The following is a 16,646-nucleotide window of genomic DNA, read 5'->3' as shown; positions in this document are numbered from 1 at the left end:
AGCAAAACTATGGTGGTCATTCCGAGTTGTTCACTCGCTAGCAGTTTTTAGCAGCCGTGCAAATGCTATGCCGCCTCCCACTGGGAGTGTATTTTAGCTTAGCAGAAGTGCGAACGAAAGAATTGCAGGGTGGCTACAAAATTATTTTGTGCAGTTTCAGAGTAGCTTCAGACCTACTCAGCGCTTGCGATCACTTCAGACTGTGCAGTTCCTGTTTTGACATCACGAACACGCCCTGCGTTCGCCCAGCCACACCTTCGTTTTTCCTGGCACGCCTGCATTTTTTCGAACACTCCCTGAAAACGGTCAGTTGACACCCAGAAACACCCACTTCATGTCAATCATTCTGCGGCCAGCAGTGCGACTGAAAAGCTTCACTAGACCTTGTGTGAAACGACAACGTTCGTTGTAATAGTACGACACGCGTGCGCATTGCGCCGCATATGCATGCGCAGAAGTGCCATTTTTTTTCCTGATCGCTGCACAGCGAACGAAAGCAGCTAGCGATTAACTCGAAATGAACCATTATGTGCACTGCAGGTGTGGCAGATATAACATGTGCAGAGAGAGTTAGATTTGGGTGGATCATATTGTTTCTGTGCATGGTAAATACTGCCTGCTTTATTTTTACACTTTGTTACCTAATGGGGAAAAACATGTGCACTGCAGGGGGAGCAGATATAACACGTGCAGAGAGAGTTAGATTTGGGTACATTATATTGTTTCTGTGCTGGGTAAATACTGGCCGCTTTATTGCTGCACTGCAATTTAGATTTCAGTTTGAATACACCCCACCCAAATCTAACTCTCTCTGCACATGTTATATCTGCCCCACCTGCAATGCACATGGTTTTTCCCAACTGCTAACAAATTTGCTGCTGCGATCAACTCTGAATTTGGCCCAATGTGAGTTGATATACTGTAGATCATAGAGTCGCTGGTCATGTTACTTTCAACCTTTTGGTGTTAGGTTAAGTAGCAATAGACTTTTGATCCTAATGATCATTTTTGTTTGACTAAAGTGAATTTATACTGGACTGTGATATTGATTCCACCTTAAATTGGATTTTGTTGCTTAGATCAAAAAATCTAAAACTCTGGATGACAATCAACAAGTCACAGGGGCAAACACTTTAGGGTAGCAAGCGTAGATCTGAGTACCAGCTGCTTATCCCATGGGTAGCTTCACGTGGCATGGTCATGAGTTAGTAGCCTAAAGCATCTTTTGTGTTAATCCCAAAAGGAAAAACTGCAAATATTGTTTACAAAGAAATGTTGTGATCGATGTATACAATATAAAATAAACATCACAATATTAGATGGCACTACTGTCTTTGTAAAATTAGTTGCGCTGAACAATAACAGACATCCACATGAGCGAAGCCGTAGGCAAAGACTAATACTTTATAAATAAAAGAGATTACATTTATTCATAAATCTGTACAGTAAGTAAATATGGCACTGAGTGATATTTTTGTACATCTATAATTGACTTTGTAGAGATTTATTGAAACTAAGGTACAGTATCCATGTAGCATAAATATAATTATGCAAACAGTGAAAGGAAATAATGCTGATTTATGGGTTTCAATTTCAGAGCCATCAAAGCTGTTTTCCCTGGAAAAAGAAGCATAATTTTTTCCCGATCTACTTTTGCTGGATCAGGCAAATACTCGGGACATTGGCTTGGAGATAATGCTGCCAATTGGAATGATATTAAATGGGCTATACCAGGAATGCTTGAGTTCAATCTTTTTGGAATACCTTATGTAAGCACATTACATAAATAAGCCTACAAAACAAATGGTCATTTATGGGAATTAGCTGTAAATTGTGTTTATATTTGTAGAACAACATGATCCCTTTTATTGCCAGTTGGATGTTTCTGTGACAGTCAACACTGAGAACAGCAGGAAAATAGGCAAAGATTACAGTTAAATATGTCAGTGCTATAACTGCTCTGTAGACAGTGTAGAGTGACTAGTAGTACTGGGGACTGAAACCAATGCACACGGTTACCGAAACATATTATGCATAGAAATAAATAACAATAATTTGTCTGAAATTAGAACATAAATATTTTGACAGAATATATAACCGTTAATAGTAATGAATATTATTGCAAACTATTATACGCTTAACCTGTTTATATCATGCTTCTTGTAATGATTAGACAATCATAAAATGATTTACACTGCCGTGCCAAACTTAAGTGACTGAATAACACTGATTAATAAATAGTTGAAATATAAAAGCGGGACTGTCCTGGGTAAACATGTGCATGTGGGAGATGATGCTGTGTTTTACACATTTGAACAAAGAAATACAGGCGCAAAATGCATTCACAAAAGGAATTCAGTGGGACTAATCGTAAGATTTGAGCAGGTCAGCACTAGTTGTATTTGCTTATCGTTTTACGCCAAGAAGATTCTTTCTACTGACAAGCGTATACTGTATGTTGTGCTGTGCCGAGTCTGTTAACAATTATGAGATCACGCTCCATCTACCCTTCCCTCCCCTGATCCACCTCTAGTGTTGGAAGCATGTGCATGGTACACACTGGAACAATGCGTAGCCAGGCCGACAGAGCCGGCCCTAACCAATATGATGCCCTAGGCAAGATTTTGGCTAGTGCCCCCTGGCACCACCACTAGTTCCACCTCTGACCCTGCACCCCTTTCACAGCACCATCAGCCCTCACCCATAGCAGTTCTCATTTTGGCGTTCCTACCTCCTATATTTTAAATAGGAACAGTGCGCACATTTGGTGCACAGCCCAAAAAGGGGTGTGTTTTTTGCTGGGTAGGGGCATGGCCACAGAATAGTGCCCCCAATTCAAATAACGCCACACAGTAGTGCAACCTTTTACACATTTTATCATGTGATAGTGTTCCTTATTCACGTTACATCACACAGTACCACTTTACCTTATAAATGTTAACTCCTCACAGTAGTGCCCCTTATTCACATTACATCACACTGAATTGCTCCTTATTCACATTACACCTCACCATATTGCTCTTTATACACATTAGATCACACAGTAGTGCCCTTTCTATATGTTATACCACACAGTAGAGTACCTTATACACATAATGCCACATATTAGTAATGCATTTATAGACTTAATACCACACAGTAATGCCCCTTACACATATTACACACATTATTAATGTCCTTATAAACATAATGTGCATTAGACATTATGCCAATCTTCATTAATGCCTTTATACACATAATGCCCCTTACACATATGCTGCACATTATTAATGCCCTTATACACTTATTGACACACATAGTACCCCTTACACATTTGCTGTACATTATTAGTGCATTTATATACATGACACACATAATGCCTCTTACACATATGCCAAACACTACTGCATAACCAACCGAACCGCACACACCACTCACATGGCCGCTAATACTGTGACCTCTTCTGCTGCATGGGTACAGAAGTGTCCTCATACATCTTGCCTCATTATACCATGCAGCAGTAGATGCCTGGCATGAGTCAGCTGGCAGCTCTGTTAATGTCAGGCGCCTTTTTTTGATGAAAATGCATCTTATTTGCAATACTATGTGGCTAGGATGCACAAGCAACATCTGCTAATTAAAATTATATGCAGCATTCCTATATTCTGTGTGTGACTGTGACTGTATGTGCATACGAAATGTTACATTACAGTGATTTCCAGGAATACATTGTAACATAGCATTTTGTATGCAGCTACAGCGGCAGTCACACACAGAATATAGGCATGCCGCATATCATTTTAATCAGCAGAAGCTGCTTGTGCCCCTAGGCATACCAAATGCCCTAGGCATTTGCCTAGTTTGCCTATGCCTTGGACCGGCTCTGCAGGCTGACATATCGTATCCGCTGTACACATCAGACAGATGTGATGAAGGATGGAATGACATCTTGTTCTGTCCTTCATTACACTTGATGACAATGCATGGGATATCTTTCGGATGGTCGCGCAGCACGGCCACCCGGAAAATGTAGCATGTGAAAATAGGATTGCGCAGATTGGGTATACACACTGAACGATCAACCCAATACGTCATTCCAATTCGACTGGAAATTATATATTGTGCCGAGATTGTTCTAGTACCCGGCCTAAGTGTCAGATGTGAGCAAATCTGCATATATTTGTACAGAATGATGTATTTTTACATAATATGGCATGAGAGATGCCTGGGGCAACTTAGAAGCTCTACCATAGGTAGCAATTCCTGTACTTTAAGTACCTGTTCCTGAATTTTGCATCTTATTCACATCAGGGGCAGATGTAATGGATCCAACGTCAGAACTCAGCAATTTTTTTAAAGGGGCTAGTCATTTACAAGGCATGGTTTTGCCTTGCAAATGATTGTTCCTTTAAAAAAAGTTCAAACTCGGCCAGCATCCCACACTTCGGCCAAACTCGGACTCCATTACATCCCGCCCCATATCCGCATACAAATTCGCCTATAGTATATTAGGTGCTAAGGATTAGTATTTTTGTCACAAACAACTTGGTGTAAAGGTGCAGATTAGGCAATGATACAAGAGACACCAGGCATGGTGTGGGTCACTTGTATTATAGATTGCAGTGATCACGTTGATGTGCAACATTTGTACATCTGTATAGAAAGTGCTATGATGAAAGCGTCTTTTTCTCATGCCACGTTCCATCCTGTTCCATCAGTGAGTTTGTACGTGTTTAAGATGAATTCCTGCGCATTTAAAGTCACAACAATGTGAGCGGTGTTTCATTGTGTCTGTGATCCAAATATGATGCAAAATGTAAAGTAAAAAATGGTACATAAAACCTCTTTGAGCAGCATAGTAGCATTGAGCGTCGAGCGCCATATGACATATAAATGCTTGTTGTGTGAGGACACCTCTGTTTACAAACATGTCTGCATTAGCCCATGGGAATATATTATGTATATTATACTGTGTACTATTCAAGCAAACAATGACACTTTTTCTGTAATCATTTCCTCTTTAGATTGGTGCAGACATCTGTGGCTTTTTTGATGACTGCTCTGAAGAGCTATGCAGAAGATGGATGCAAGTCGGGGCCTTTTATCCATTTGCCAGAAACCACAATGCTGAGAACTACAAGGTGATATTTGTTTTGAGTTGTTTAACATTTTCTGCTTAAAACTAAAGAGGTTAAATCACTGCTACCAATACAGTATATAGTATGTTATAACAGAATCATATCTATATATTTAGGGTGAGATGTACTAAGCAGTAAGAAGAGTGGAGAAGCAAGCCAGAGGAGAAGTTTCCGATGGCAACCAATCAGCTGCTCTACATAATTTTATAAAATGCAAATTATAAATGTTACTTCAGTGCTTATTGGTTGCCATGGGGGGCAACTTCACCACTGGCTCACTTCTCCACTCTTTTCACTGTTTAGTGCATCTTCCCCTTAAACGACTAAGCAATTCTTTTGTGAGAGCAGTTTCACTGCAATGACAACACCGATTCTGATGGTTCAGGTGCCATTCAATAGGGTGTATGATGTAGATGTGCAATTAATTTCACAGAATTTTGATAAGTGGTCAGGTTGTTCAGGAATAACATGTCAAAGTTGTGATTTATTCCATGGGATTGCACTCTTTTTTCCCATTGGGTTGTAAATTTGGTTGCCTATTTTTTCTTCCCTAAATTCAGTTGATAAAATGAATCCTTACTAAATCTTTCGGGATACAGTAAACTTTTGCGATACAGTAACATTTTGTGATTCAGTAAACTGTCGGGATACAGTAACATTTTAGGATACAGTAAAATTGTGTGATTCAGTAAACTGGCGGGATACTGTACAGTAGACTGTCGAGATGCAGTAAACTTTTGGGATACAGCAAAATTTTGGATACAGTAAACTGTTGGGATACAGTAGACTGTTGAGGTACAGTAAACTTTTGGGATACAGTAACATTTCAGGATACAGTAAACTGTTGGGATACAATAGACTGTTGAGGTACAGTAAACTTTTGGGATACAGTAACATTTTGGGATACAGTACACTGTTGGGATACAGTAGACTGTCGAGGTACAGTAAACTTTTGGGATACAGTAACATTTCAGGATACAGTAAACTGTTGGGATACAATAGACTGTTGAGGTACAGTAAACTTTTGGGATACAGTAAGATTTCAGGATACAGTAAACTGTTGGGATACAATAGACTGTTGAGGTACAGTAAACTTTTGGGATACAGTAACATTTTGGGATACAGTACACTGTTGGGATACAGTAGACTGTCGAGGTACAGTAAACTTTTGGGATACAGTAACATTTCAGGATACAGTAAACTGTTGGGATACAATAGACTGTTGAGGTACAGTAAACTTTTGGGATACAGTAACATTTCAGGATACAGTAAACTGTTGGGATACAATAAACTGTTGAGGTACAGTAAACTTTTGGGATACAGTAACATTTTGGGATACAGTACACTGTTGGGATACAGTAGACTGTCGAGGTACAGTAAACTTTTGGGATACAGTAAGATTTCAGGATACAGTAAACTGTTGGGATACAATAGACTGTTGAGGTACAGTAAACTTTTGGGATACAGTAACATTTTGGGATACAGTACACTGTTGGGATACAGTAGACTGTCGAGGTACAGTAAACTTTTGGGATACAGTAACATTTCAGGATACAGTAAACTGTTGGGATACAATAGACTGTTGAGGTACAGTAAACTTTTGGGATACAGTAACATTTTGGGATACAGTACACTGTTGGGATACAGTAGACTGTCGAGGTACAGTAAACTTTTGGGATACAGTAAGATTTCAGGATACAGTAAACTGTTGGGATACAATAGACTGTTGAGGTACAGTAAACTTTTGGGATACAGTAACATTTTGGGATACAGTACACTGTTGGGATACAGTAGACTGTCGAGGTACAGTAAACTTTTGGGATACAGTAACATTTCAGGATACAGTAAACTGTTGGGATACAATAGACTGTTGAGGTACAGTAAACTTTTGGGATACAGTAACATTTTGGGATACAGTACACTGTTGGGATACAGTAGACTGTCGAGGTACAGTAAACTTTTGGGATACAGTAACATTTCAGGATACAGTAAACTGTTGGGATACAATAGACTGTTGAGGTACAGTAAACTTTTGGGATACAGTAAGATTTCGGGATACAGTACACTGTTGGGATACAGTAAACTTTCAGGTTATAGTAAACTTTAGATGAATGCATTGTAGACAACACAATACATTTTTTTTGCTTGATTTCAAGCAACTCGGTTGACTAGTAACATTTAATATGACAGTACATTTGTAATATATGTGTATGTATGTAGTGGTACTTTTCTATTTGAACGGTTACTTTCTCAAGAGAAACTTTTGAGAGATAATTTTTCTTCAGGACAGTGCTCAAGAAGTCCCAGAGAAGGGAGAACTCATAAAATGTGCACTTGAATAATCAAGGAATTGTATTACAAGTTGAATATCTGCTGTATACACAGTTAATTAAAAACTGCTTTACATTTTATCTCAGCCACAAGATCCCGCTTCCTTTGGAGCAAATTCCCTTCTTGTGAATTCGTCAAGGCATTATTTAAACATCCGTTATACCCTGCTGCCCTATCTTTATACTCTTTTCTACAAAGCACATACTAGAGGGGAAACTGTGGTGAGACCTCTACTTCATGAGTAAGTCTTTACAAATGTATTAATCTTTATAATTCTTAAAAGGAAATATGGTTATATTAATGAGGGCTTTAAGAACAAATCACAATAATAGTGCTTTAGATAGAATTGTTTTTGAACAGATTACATGCTGCAAAACTGTAGGTAGACTGTAGGCAGATATTAAAGAACAAGGGAGTCTGTGTACTTACCCTTGGAGAGAAATAAAGTGGACAGAGATAAAGTACCAGCCAATAAGCTCCTAACTTCCATGTCACAGGCTTTGTTTAAAAAAATGACAGTTAGGAGCTGGTTGGCTTGTACTTTATCTTCATCCACTTTATCTTTCTGCAAGGCTTAGTAAATAGAACCCTAAGGGGTCTATGTACTATGAATTGGAGGGAGATAAAGTGGATGGATATAAGGTACCAGCAAACCAGCTCCAAAGGCTATGTACACATTAAGATGACCCTGCATCGCCAAATGCATACACAGTTGCCAATGACGCAGCAACAAACGATGAGGCGCAGGGTGTGGAGGCCATGCTGCATTCGGCAGCATGACCCTCACTGGTGATATCGCCTATCAGACCTGCAGAGGATGTCACCGACGACACACACAGGGGTGCACTAAGATATTTTACACACTAGGATATCGTCCTAGTGTATACGCACCCTGTCAATTCTCATCCTGTCACATGGCAGTCAGGAGATGATTGTTTGGTACTTTATTTCCATCCACTTTATCTCTCTCCCAGGCTAAGTGCTAAATAATTCATGTATCAGGGGTATACCGCACTGGGGAATAATAAAGTATATAATGGATAGTATCGTAACCAAAGTCTAATGAGTACATGAGGAAAACCGATGTTTTCTAATCAATCTTAGATTTGCTGGTGCACCCGAAGGTGGTTCCTTCTACTTTCATACCACACTGGCAACGCCCGAATCCTTCCGATCTTGGAAGCTAAGCAGTGTTGGGCTGGGTTAGTACTCAAGTGGGAGACTCTTGAGGAATACTCAGTTCAGTAGAAGCCTTTGGACGGTCATGCTCAGCGTCTCACACTGACAGCAGATTCATCTTGCTCATTCGGCCTTTTCTATCTTCTTCTTAATACAATTCACAAGAGATGTAGCTGACAAAAATTATCAACCACTTTAAGGTGCCATTTTATCTACATACATATTTAGGACTTATTTTTTCCAGGCATTCAGTTGAGATCAATCTGTACTTTAAACCCAGACAGTCCAGAACTGTTATATAGTATTTACACTGTTAATATTTGTTCTGTGTTCCCCCTTTTTTTTGTTTCCATTTGATAATATATCCAACTACTATTCTATTTTATAGATTTTGCTAATGAAAATTATATATATTTTTAACATAATATCACTGTTTCTTCTGAGACGTCTACATACATACAAGAGTGCGCCCACAAAAGAGTCTTCTTTTCTCCTTTTCTGTTGCTTTTTAAGTGCTAAATAATGTAAGATTGATTTGTACTTTGTACACAGTTCTGAATATATATTTTTTGTATGATGTGTGTGGGAATACATGTTGTAACAGTTATGCAGACAAAAAATAAAATAAAAAATGCCTGATTGATTAACCTTTATATTCTACTGAAATCCCCTAAATCTTTTGTTCACCTTTGTAGATTCTATTCTGATGACCAAACATGGGCAGTAGACCAGCAATTTTTATGGGGATCCGGTCTTCTAATTACACCTGTTCTTAATCCGGTATGTAAACTTGTTTTTCAATAAAACTAGCACATGAATCTGTTTTTTTGACATTGTAGTAGTCATTGATTTACAGTTGCTATTGTCACTAATATAAAGCATGAAGTATGCAGTGTGAGCAGAAAACCTATACTAGCTCTGGGTAAAATAATTAATTCATCCAGTATAGTCCATATGATTAGAGAAATTGGTTTCTCAACAGGCCTCAAAACATAATTATTTAAATGGTAATCACAGTAATATTCATTTTATGCCACCTTTATGCAGTGATTGTATTCTTACAGCACATGTGGCAGAAGATATTTCCACAGATCATAAAATAGCAACCAGAAACATAGAATTTGACAGCAGATAAGAGCCACTTGGCCCATTTAGTTTCACCCTTAATACATGTAGATGTACACACTTGGGTTAATTTTTGTCAGAGGTGCCAATTAAACTACAGTACAGCAGACCGTTCAACATGACCAACCCCACTAGGTACAAAATGCTCTGTTCCTGGACTTCCCTCTTAATTTATGATTTCCATCACCTGTGTTGAACTAGTTAAATGATAAGAAAGCTGTTTCTTCACAGGTGATGGCAATTATAAATTAAGAGGGAAGTCCAGAAACAGAGCATTTTGTACCTAGTGGGGCGGGTCATGTTGGAGGGTAAGGTACAGTATATTTTTGGATTGTGGGAGGAAACCGAAGTACCCAGGGGAAACCCATGCAAGGGGAGGGGGGTGGGAACAAACTCCACACAGTTAGGGCCTTAGTGGGAATCAAATCTATAAGCTCAGTGAGGCAGTAATGCTAACCTTTACACCATCTGTACAGCCCAATAGGAGCCACCAGTGCTTTATTAATGTAGAATCTGATTGGTTGCCAGTGACAACTTGTCCACTGGTCAACTTCTTTGCTCTTTTACAAGAGTTGTTACATCTTCCCCATAATAACCGACTAAGCCTTGAACTAAGCTCATCCAATCACAGACTGGCCTGCTATATAGACTTGAATACTCTTTGTTTATGCTGTGGTATCATGAAACCACTTTCATTCTCCATATGCATCAGCTTCGAAACAACATGGAAAATAAAAACCAATAACTCTCTGTTTCTTTACAAATCTAGGATACTGAATATGTTGATGCATACATTCCTGATGCTGTGTGGTATGACTATGAAACAGTAAGTGAATAATTTCAGATCAAGACTTACTGTGGAGACTTTGGTTTCTATAAGTTATTTATGTACCAGATTAGCATGATCAGATATAGATGTATTTTCTATATTCCTATGCAAAATATATCTTAAAAAAAAAATATATTACAAATTATATTTAATATACCTATTATGTTCGCAGGCTTTCCTTTTCATGAGTATGACCACAGTCTGTCATAAGATCGTACTTTATGTGTTGTATTTGTTTAATAACTATTGTTCTATATACCAAAGTAAATAGAACCTTTGGTTAGAAGCAGTACCATATGTAATAGCTATTTCATATAACATAGCTATGCTCCAAAATGGAGCAATGGCTTTTATGCTTTTGCGGGCGTCATTCAGGTGTGGTTGGTTTTGCTATCACTGCTACTTCCTTGGAAGCAGCAGTGATACTGCTGTATGTAAATGCAGTGGGAGGCATCTAATACATGCAGATGCCTTCTGCTGCACTAGTGATCCAAGCTGCATCCTAGGATGCAGCATCGGATCAAAGCATCCACCATCAGACAGGTTACGGCACCCATGGTGCTATGCAAGCTGCCCATGCAGAGGCCAGGAAATCTTCATCCTACCACGGAGATCCCTGGCCTCTTCCTACTCCCTATACAGTGGCGACATGAGGCCGTCGCTGCCCTCTCCCTTCCACTGAAATGGTATCAGACTGTTAATCAATAACAGTCTGATGTCAGCCTGCATCCTATGCTGCAGGACCTATTTACACACATGCATAATGGGTCCTGTGCATGCGCAAAGTACTGAAAATTGGTAATTTGTGTAAATGATCTCAGGTGCAATCGCAGTTGAATGACCCCCTAGGTGCAAAAGAGGAGAGGCGGGAATGGCATAACTGGCCACAAATCAGGGCTTAAAGTGGTTCTGGTGAGGTGGTGAAACACTTCCTCCCTCCCATTAAGTGGAGCCAAGGTCAGTGCTAAGGATTAAGCACTCTCCTAGTTGCAATAAATGGGTGTGGTCTCACAGGATGGGGCATGGTCACACAATAGTGTCCCCTATTCAAATTATGCCACACAGTAGAACATTTTTATTCATATTACACTGCACGTATTCATATTACACCACATAGTAGTGCCCCTTATTCACATTACGACACACAGTAGTGCCTCTTATTCATATTACACTGCACGTATTCATATTACATCACACAGTAGTGTCCCTTATTCATGTTATGTCACTCAGTCGTGTCCCTTATACACAGTGCCCACAGCAGTAGTGCACCTTACACATAATGTTCACAGTAGTGCCACTTACGCACATAATGCCCACTGAAGTGCTGCTTATACACATAATGCCCACAGTATGAATGCCCCTTATACACATAATGTCCACAGTAGTAGTGCTGCTTAAGCACACAATGGCCACAGCAGTGCTCCTTACACATATCTCTGTCACTCCAGCTGCTCCCCGACCATGTCTGCGGGACATTCCTATTCTGTGGGAATTAAGTGCAGGACCGTGGAGGAAGTGGAACTAGTTCTACCTATCATTACATGTGCCAGAACTCAGTTCCAGCCCATTTCCCCCCCCCCCCACTTTAACCCCTGCACAAGATAATAATTATTACCATTATTATGCATGTGCCCTGTCTTTTTCCCAATTCTCCAGTTGCCGCACCCTCCCATCCCATGACAGATATGTACTATAGGTAAAAAGTAAAGATATGGCACTCTGTTCTCAATATTTGCTTTGATACATGGATTGCTAGGATTTTAGCAGTGTTGAATCTTGTACTAATACTGTATATGAGACATTGTCTCCTAACCCAGCAGCCTAAATGAATTTATATATTTCACGATGAAATAAAAAAATGCAATTAACAGTGAATAATGCTGGAGGAGGAAACAACAATACATCAATAAATAACAGTTAACACAAATCATGAGTATATTGAATGTCACCTGTCATCAGAGATTTAACACAGATGTATGCATATTGTAATAATGTAATCCTAATACTCCACACAGGGTGGAAAGTCTTCATACAGAAAGGAACGTATTTCTATGTATCTACCAGCAGACAAACTTGGACTTCATCTCAGGGGAGGATGCATATTCCCTACTCAGAAACCAGCTCGCACTACTGATTACAGGTATGAATAACAAGCTTGATTGGCATTTCAAACAGTAGCAAATGCTGGCAACATATGTAAGCAACAGCAGTCCTATTACCTAACCCAATGTTTGTACTATGCAATCATTATTTCATCTAATTGTGCACCTGCAGGATGAAGGATGTAGACCAGCTTCCTATGCCAGGTTTTCTGTTTTCTATCCTCATATAACTTGTCTCTTGACTCATTCAATCGTTCTAATCACAGACAATTGTTGTGATGTTGTGGCTGAATACATTTGCTTAATACTTGCATCTGTTTAAAAAGAAAACGCAAATACGTGAGACCAAATTGTATCTCTTTTTTATGATTTAACTTTTGTAAAGTCCAGATTATTCTATGTGTATTTAACAAGTTGTGGGTATTCAGTCTGGGCTAGCAGCTAAAAGGAAAGGCTTGGAAGATTAGGATTACGAGCCTAACAGGGAACGTAATTTTTATATCTACAATATGAAACTACAGGTATTTACATATAGATAGACATATATTACAGTACTTGAAAATCAAGTCAGAATTACGTTAGAAACCAGTTGACAGCTGATTAGAAGGGATTTTATTGCTCTTTTACTGATTTAGGTCACTCTCAGGGCAAGTGACTGCAGAGGATTATGTGGACTGATGTAAATGATCCATCCAGCTTCTATACTGTGCTGTACCTTAAAAATCAGTGAAACAGTTTTAACCAGCAGTGAGAGCACTGAATGTGCTGCAATAAAAACTGATGTTTAAATGTACTCTCTGAGGTCCGTTACCATACAATTCCTTCTGCACCCTTCCACACCCATTCTGTTTGTGCTTGCAGGCGTGGTATTGTCATTTCAGCTCACTGCCCCTGGGACAGCGAAGCACCCTAACCCTTCACGCAGCTAAACCTGATTACTATGGGCACGATATGTGTGATAATGGGGATCACTTTAGAAAAGAGATTGGGCATGATATATCATTTGAATACCGCCCTAAGTATCTGTGAGGGTTGTATATGGCTGGCCTGGGTTACATTGAGGGGACATGGCCAAATTCAGGAGACATAGCCACTCCACTTCCTAAAAGAGACAATGAAAAATACTATTCATGCTGCGAAGGGGAGAACTTGTTCCCCTCAACAGCTGAGCAGGGTCACACCAGGCCCCTCAAAAAAGTATGGAACTGGGCACGGACGTGCAGTGAGGTAAAGTACCAGTGCCATATTAACACAAAATATATGATCCCAATGGTTCATGTGGGCATTAATCACAGGTGCAGCAGTAAATACATGTGGGCATTATACACAGGTGCAGCAGTATACACTGCTGGAAATTTGGTGAGGTTTGATCAGAGATGTGCAGAAAAGATAGGCAGGTGAGGCACTACCTCACCAGTTATAGATGTTGTACTTTAGGATTTTGACTATAAAAATTATTACAATAATAAAAAGAAGAGAGTTCAAATATATTATTTGTATTTTTCATATACTTTATATAGTCAAAACTCTGGCGTATACGCTAGTATGTCAGGAAAGGCTCTGTCTCACCTGCCTCTCTCCACTGCTGGTCACTAGAACTGGGTAATTCGCACCCACAGTTACTCTATCCTCCTCTATCTATCCTCCTCTATGTATCCTTGGTAGCTGTAGCTACCAAGGGTACATAGAGCACATAGTGCTTCCTTCACCTTGTGTGTGGGATTCTGTGAAGGAAGCAATTCCACAGGTAACAGGGAGGTCTACAGGATTTGATCTCTCCCTGTCACTTGCCCTAGCTCACACTTCCAACCCTGGAAAATGTCATGTCCTTCCACACCCCCTGGACAGGTAAGGTGGAAGTACATGTCACAGTACAGTATGTATGTCAGTGGTTGTTATGGCATGCTGGCACATGGGAGTCAAGTTATTGGCAGATACATTTTCTCTATAGAGTCTTTAATGTAAAGTTTTTGTTTCTTTGATTTGCTTCCTATTTTCAATCTTTTGGAAAAAATGTAAAAAAGCTTGATTGTAATTTTCTTTCAAGATTAAATCAATATTATTTAGAGCCATTGTCGATGAGCCCCTAAAAAGCATGTGGCCCATAGGGTGGTGCCTACTTGCATATTTGGTAATCCACAACTGATTGGGGGGCAGAGCACTTAAGACAGGGGGGGAGGAAAGCTATGGACTAAAATCAGGAAAAGAGAGAAAGTATTTATGAGAGAGAGAGAGAGAGAGAGAGAGAGAGAGAGAGAGAGTGAAATAAATAGGTGATAATTATTAATGAGGCAGTCAGTCAAATTCCATCACAAGACCCTGCCCTATACTCATAACTTGGAAATCCAGCAGCAATATACTCAAAGCTGAAGTATAGTGGTTCAAAACTGTCAATTAGGGGAAAAAATGTTCCAATATTAGACTTTTAGATGAACAGCATCAAAACATCAACCCAAATGAGCGGGACTATACTTAACAGTTCAGTTTTCCAGACCACCTGTGGATATATTAAAATGTGACAAAGTTAGCAATAGAAATACCTGTGCATCAGCAAGGAGATCATGTAATGGGAACTACTAGGAGTCCTGACTTTAAGAAACGCTATACTAAATGAAATAAGCAGGCAGCAATTAGTATTGTTATTGAATGGTACACTTTGTCCCATTTGAATGTAAGACTGGCAGCAAGCTCAAGAGAGAAAAAAAAAACACCTCACCATCTGCCAACTAAGCCTCTGTGGGCATAAATTATCTTTAAATAAGGAGAAAAACAAAAAAGAATCATATTAAGGGTGTGAGGTACCAGGGGAAGAAGGGCTGTGAGGTATGGGCACCAAGGGGCTGATATAGAAACAGTGAAGTATATACTCCAGCTCTGCTGCTGAGGGGGGGGGGGGGTACTAATTACCAAGACCCGGGTCTGATGGAGGGGCCTGGTGCGGGCTGGGGGTCAGCCACCCCTCCCCTTCCGGTACCTGTCAGCAGCTTTGTTCCCCAGACATCACACGCTGCTGTGTGATGGCTTGGCTGTGGTGGGTGTAGGAAGGCTGAATATGCGCTTTTTTTAACCAACAATTTCTATAAGTGGGCATGGCCACATATCCTGCTATTAGGCCACACCTCAAAGTAGTATCTGGGCCTGCCACAGCTCTCTATGCCACTGGACTCCAGTACTGTATGAAGAAGTGTAATGGTGGGTCCTGATTATTTTACAACTTTATTAACATTGTCCTAATTTAAATGTTTTCTTGAATTTCTGCCAGTGGATTGTATATTGGTGACTTCAGCTTAATTTGGAGAATGAGATTAATGTGCTAAGGAAATGGGACCTATGGAGACAAATACAGTACTTAGATAGGCCTGAAGACCACCCTGAAATTGCCCCTGCTCTTAATTGCATGAAAATCAGCGTACAACATTATAAAAATAGCATTATATTTTTTACAAAAAAAACTAAATGATAGAGTGATAAAGAACTTGAAACAAGCAATGATTCAGACTTATTACAAATTCACTCCTCAGTAGTTAGTTGAATGATAATTGCATCGCATCAGTAAGATTATTCCCTTACAGTTGTATAAAATATTGCTTTAAGTATTCAAATGGACATAACATAATGCATTATGTCAACATTAAATACTGGTTTTCCTGAAAAAGCTGATTTTCAAGCAGCATGGCATTATTCATCCCTAGAGGTCTGAAAGGCATCTGTAAATATGAAGCGCTACAAAATGAAAATGAAAATGGAAAAAAAAAAGTTTTGCTGAGATGAAAAAAATGAATCTTGATGCTGGTGTTGCTTGTGCCACTGAACTTGATCCCACATAATCCCAAAACACACCGCCAATAAAAGGAAAGTTACGCTTCAAGCCTGACATTTGGTCAGAGTTAAATGACTTTGAGAAAGGTGTACAGTTTCATTATCCTGTCATAGCCATAGTGGAAAACAATCTGCAGTTCATGA

At 39.5% G+C, this 16,646-nt stretch overlaps 1 protein-coding gene and 1 pseudogene across 1 annotated transcript in view; both read left to right on the top strand.

Moving 5' to 3' along the window:
- The window catches only part of LOC134909378 (maltase-glucoamylase-like), a 395,541-nt gene that overhangs the window by 64,558 nt on the left and 314,337 nt on the right, over nt 1-16,646 (top strand). The window contains exons 15-20 of the mRNA XM_063916182.1: nt 1,598-1,769; nt 5,004-5,120; nt 7,535-7,689; nt 9,323-9,407; nt 10,522-10,578; nt 12,597-12,721. Of these exons, the coding sequence (XP_063772252.1) occupies nt 1,598-1,769; nt 5,004-5,120; nt 7,535-7,689; nt 9,323-9,407; nt 10,522-10,578; nt 12,597-12,721 (711 nt within the window). The remainder of the gene's footprint in view (nt 1-1,597; nt 1,770-5,003; nt 5,121-7,534; nt 7,690-9,322; nt 9,408-10,521; nt 10,579-12,596; nt 12,722-16,646) is intronic.
- On the top strand, nt 8,581-8,699 carry LOC134912849 (5S ribosomal RNA; annotated as a pseudogene).

Source organism: Pseudophryne corroboree, chromosome 4 (genome assembly GCF_028390025.1).
Source record: "Pseudophryne corroboree isolate aPseCor3 chromosome 4, aPseCor3.hap2, whole genome shotgun sequence".
In the NCBI taxonomy this organism is placed as follows: Eukaryota; Metazoa; Chordata; class Amphibia; order Anura; family Myobatrachidae; genus Pseudophryne; species Pseudophryne corroboree.
The sequence above is the reverse complement of the archived record's forward strand: the minus strand, read 5'-3'. Positions and strand labels throughout refer to the sequence as shown.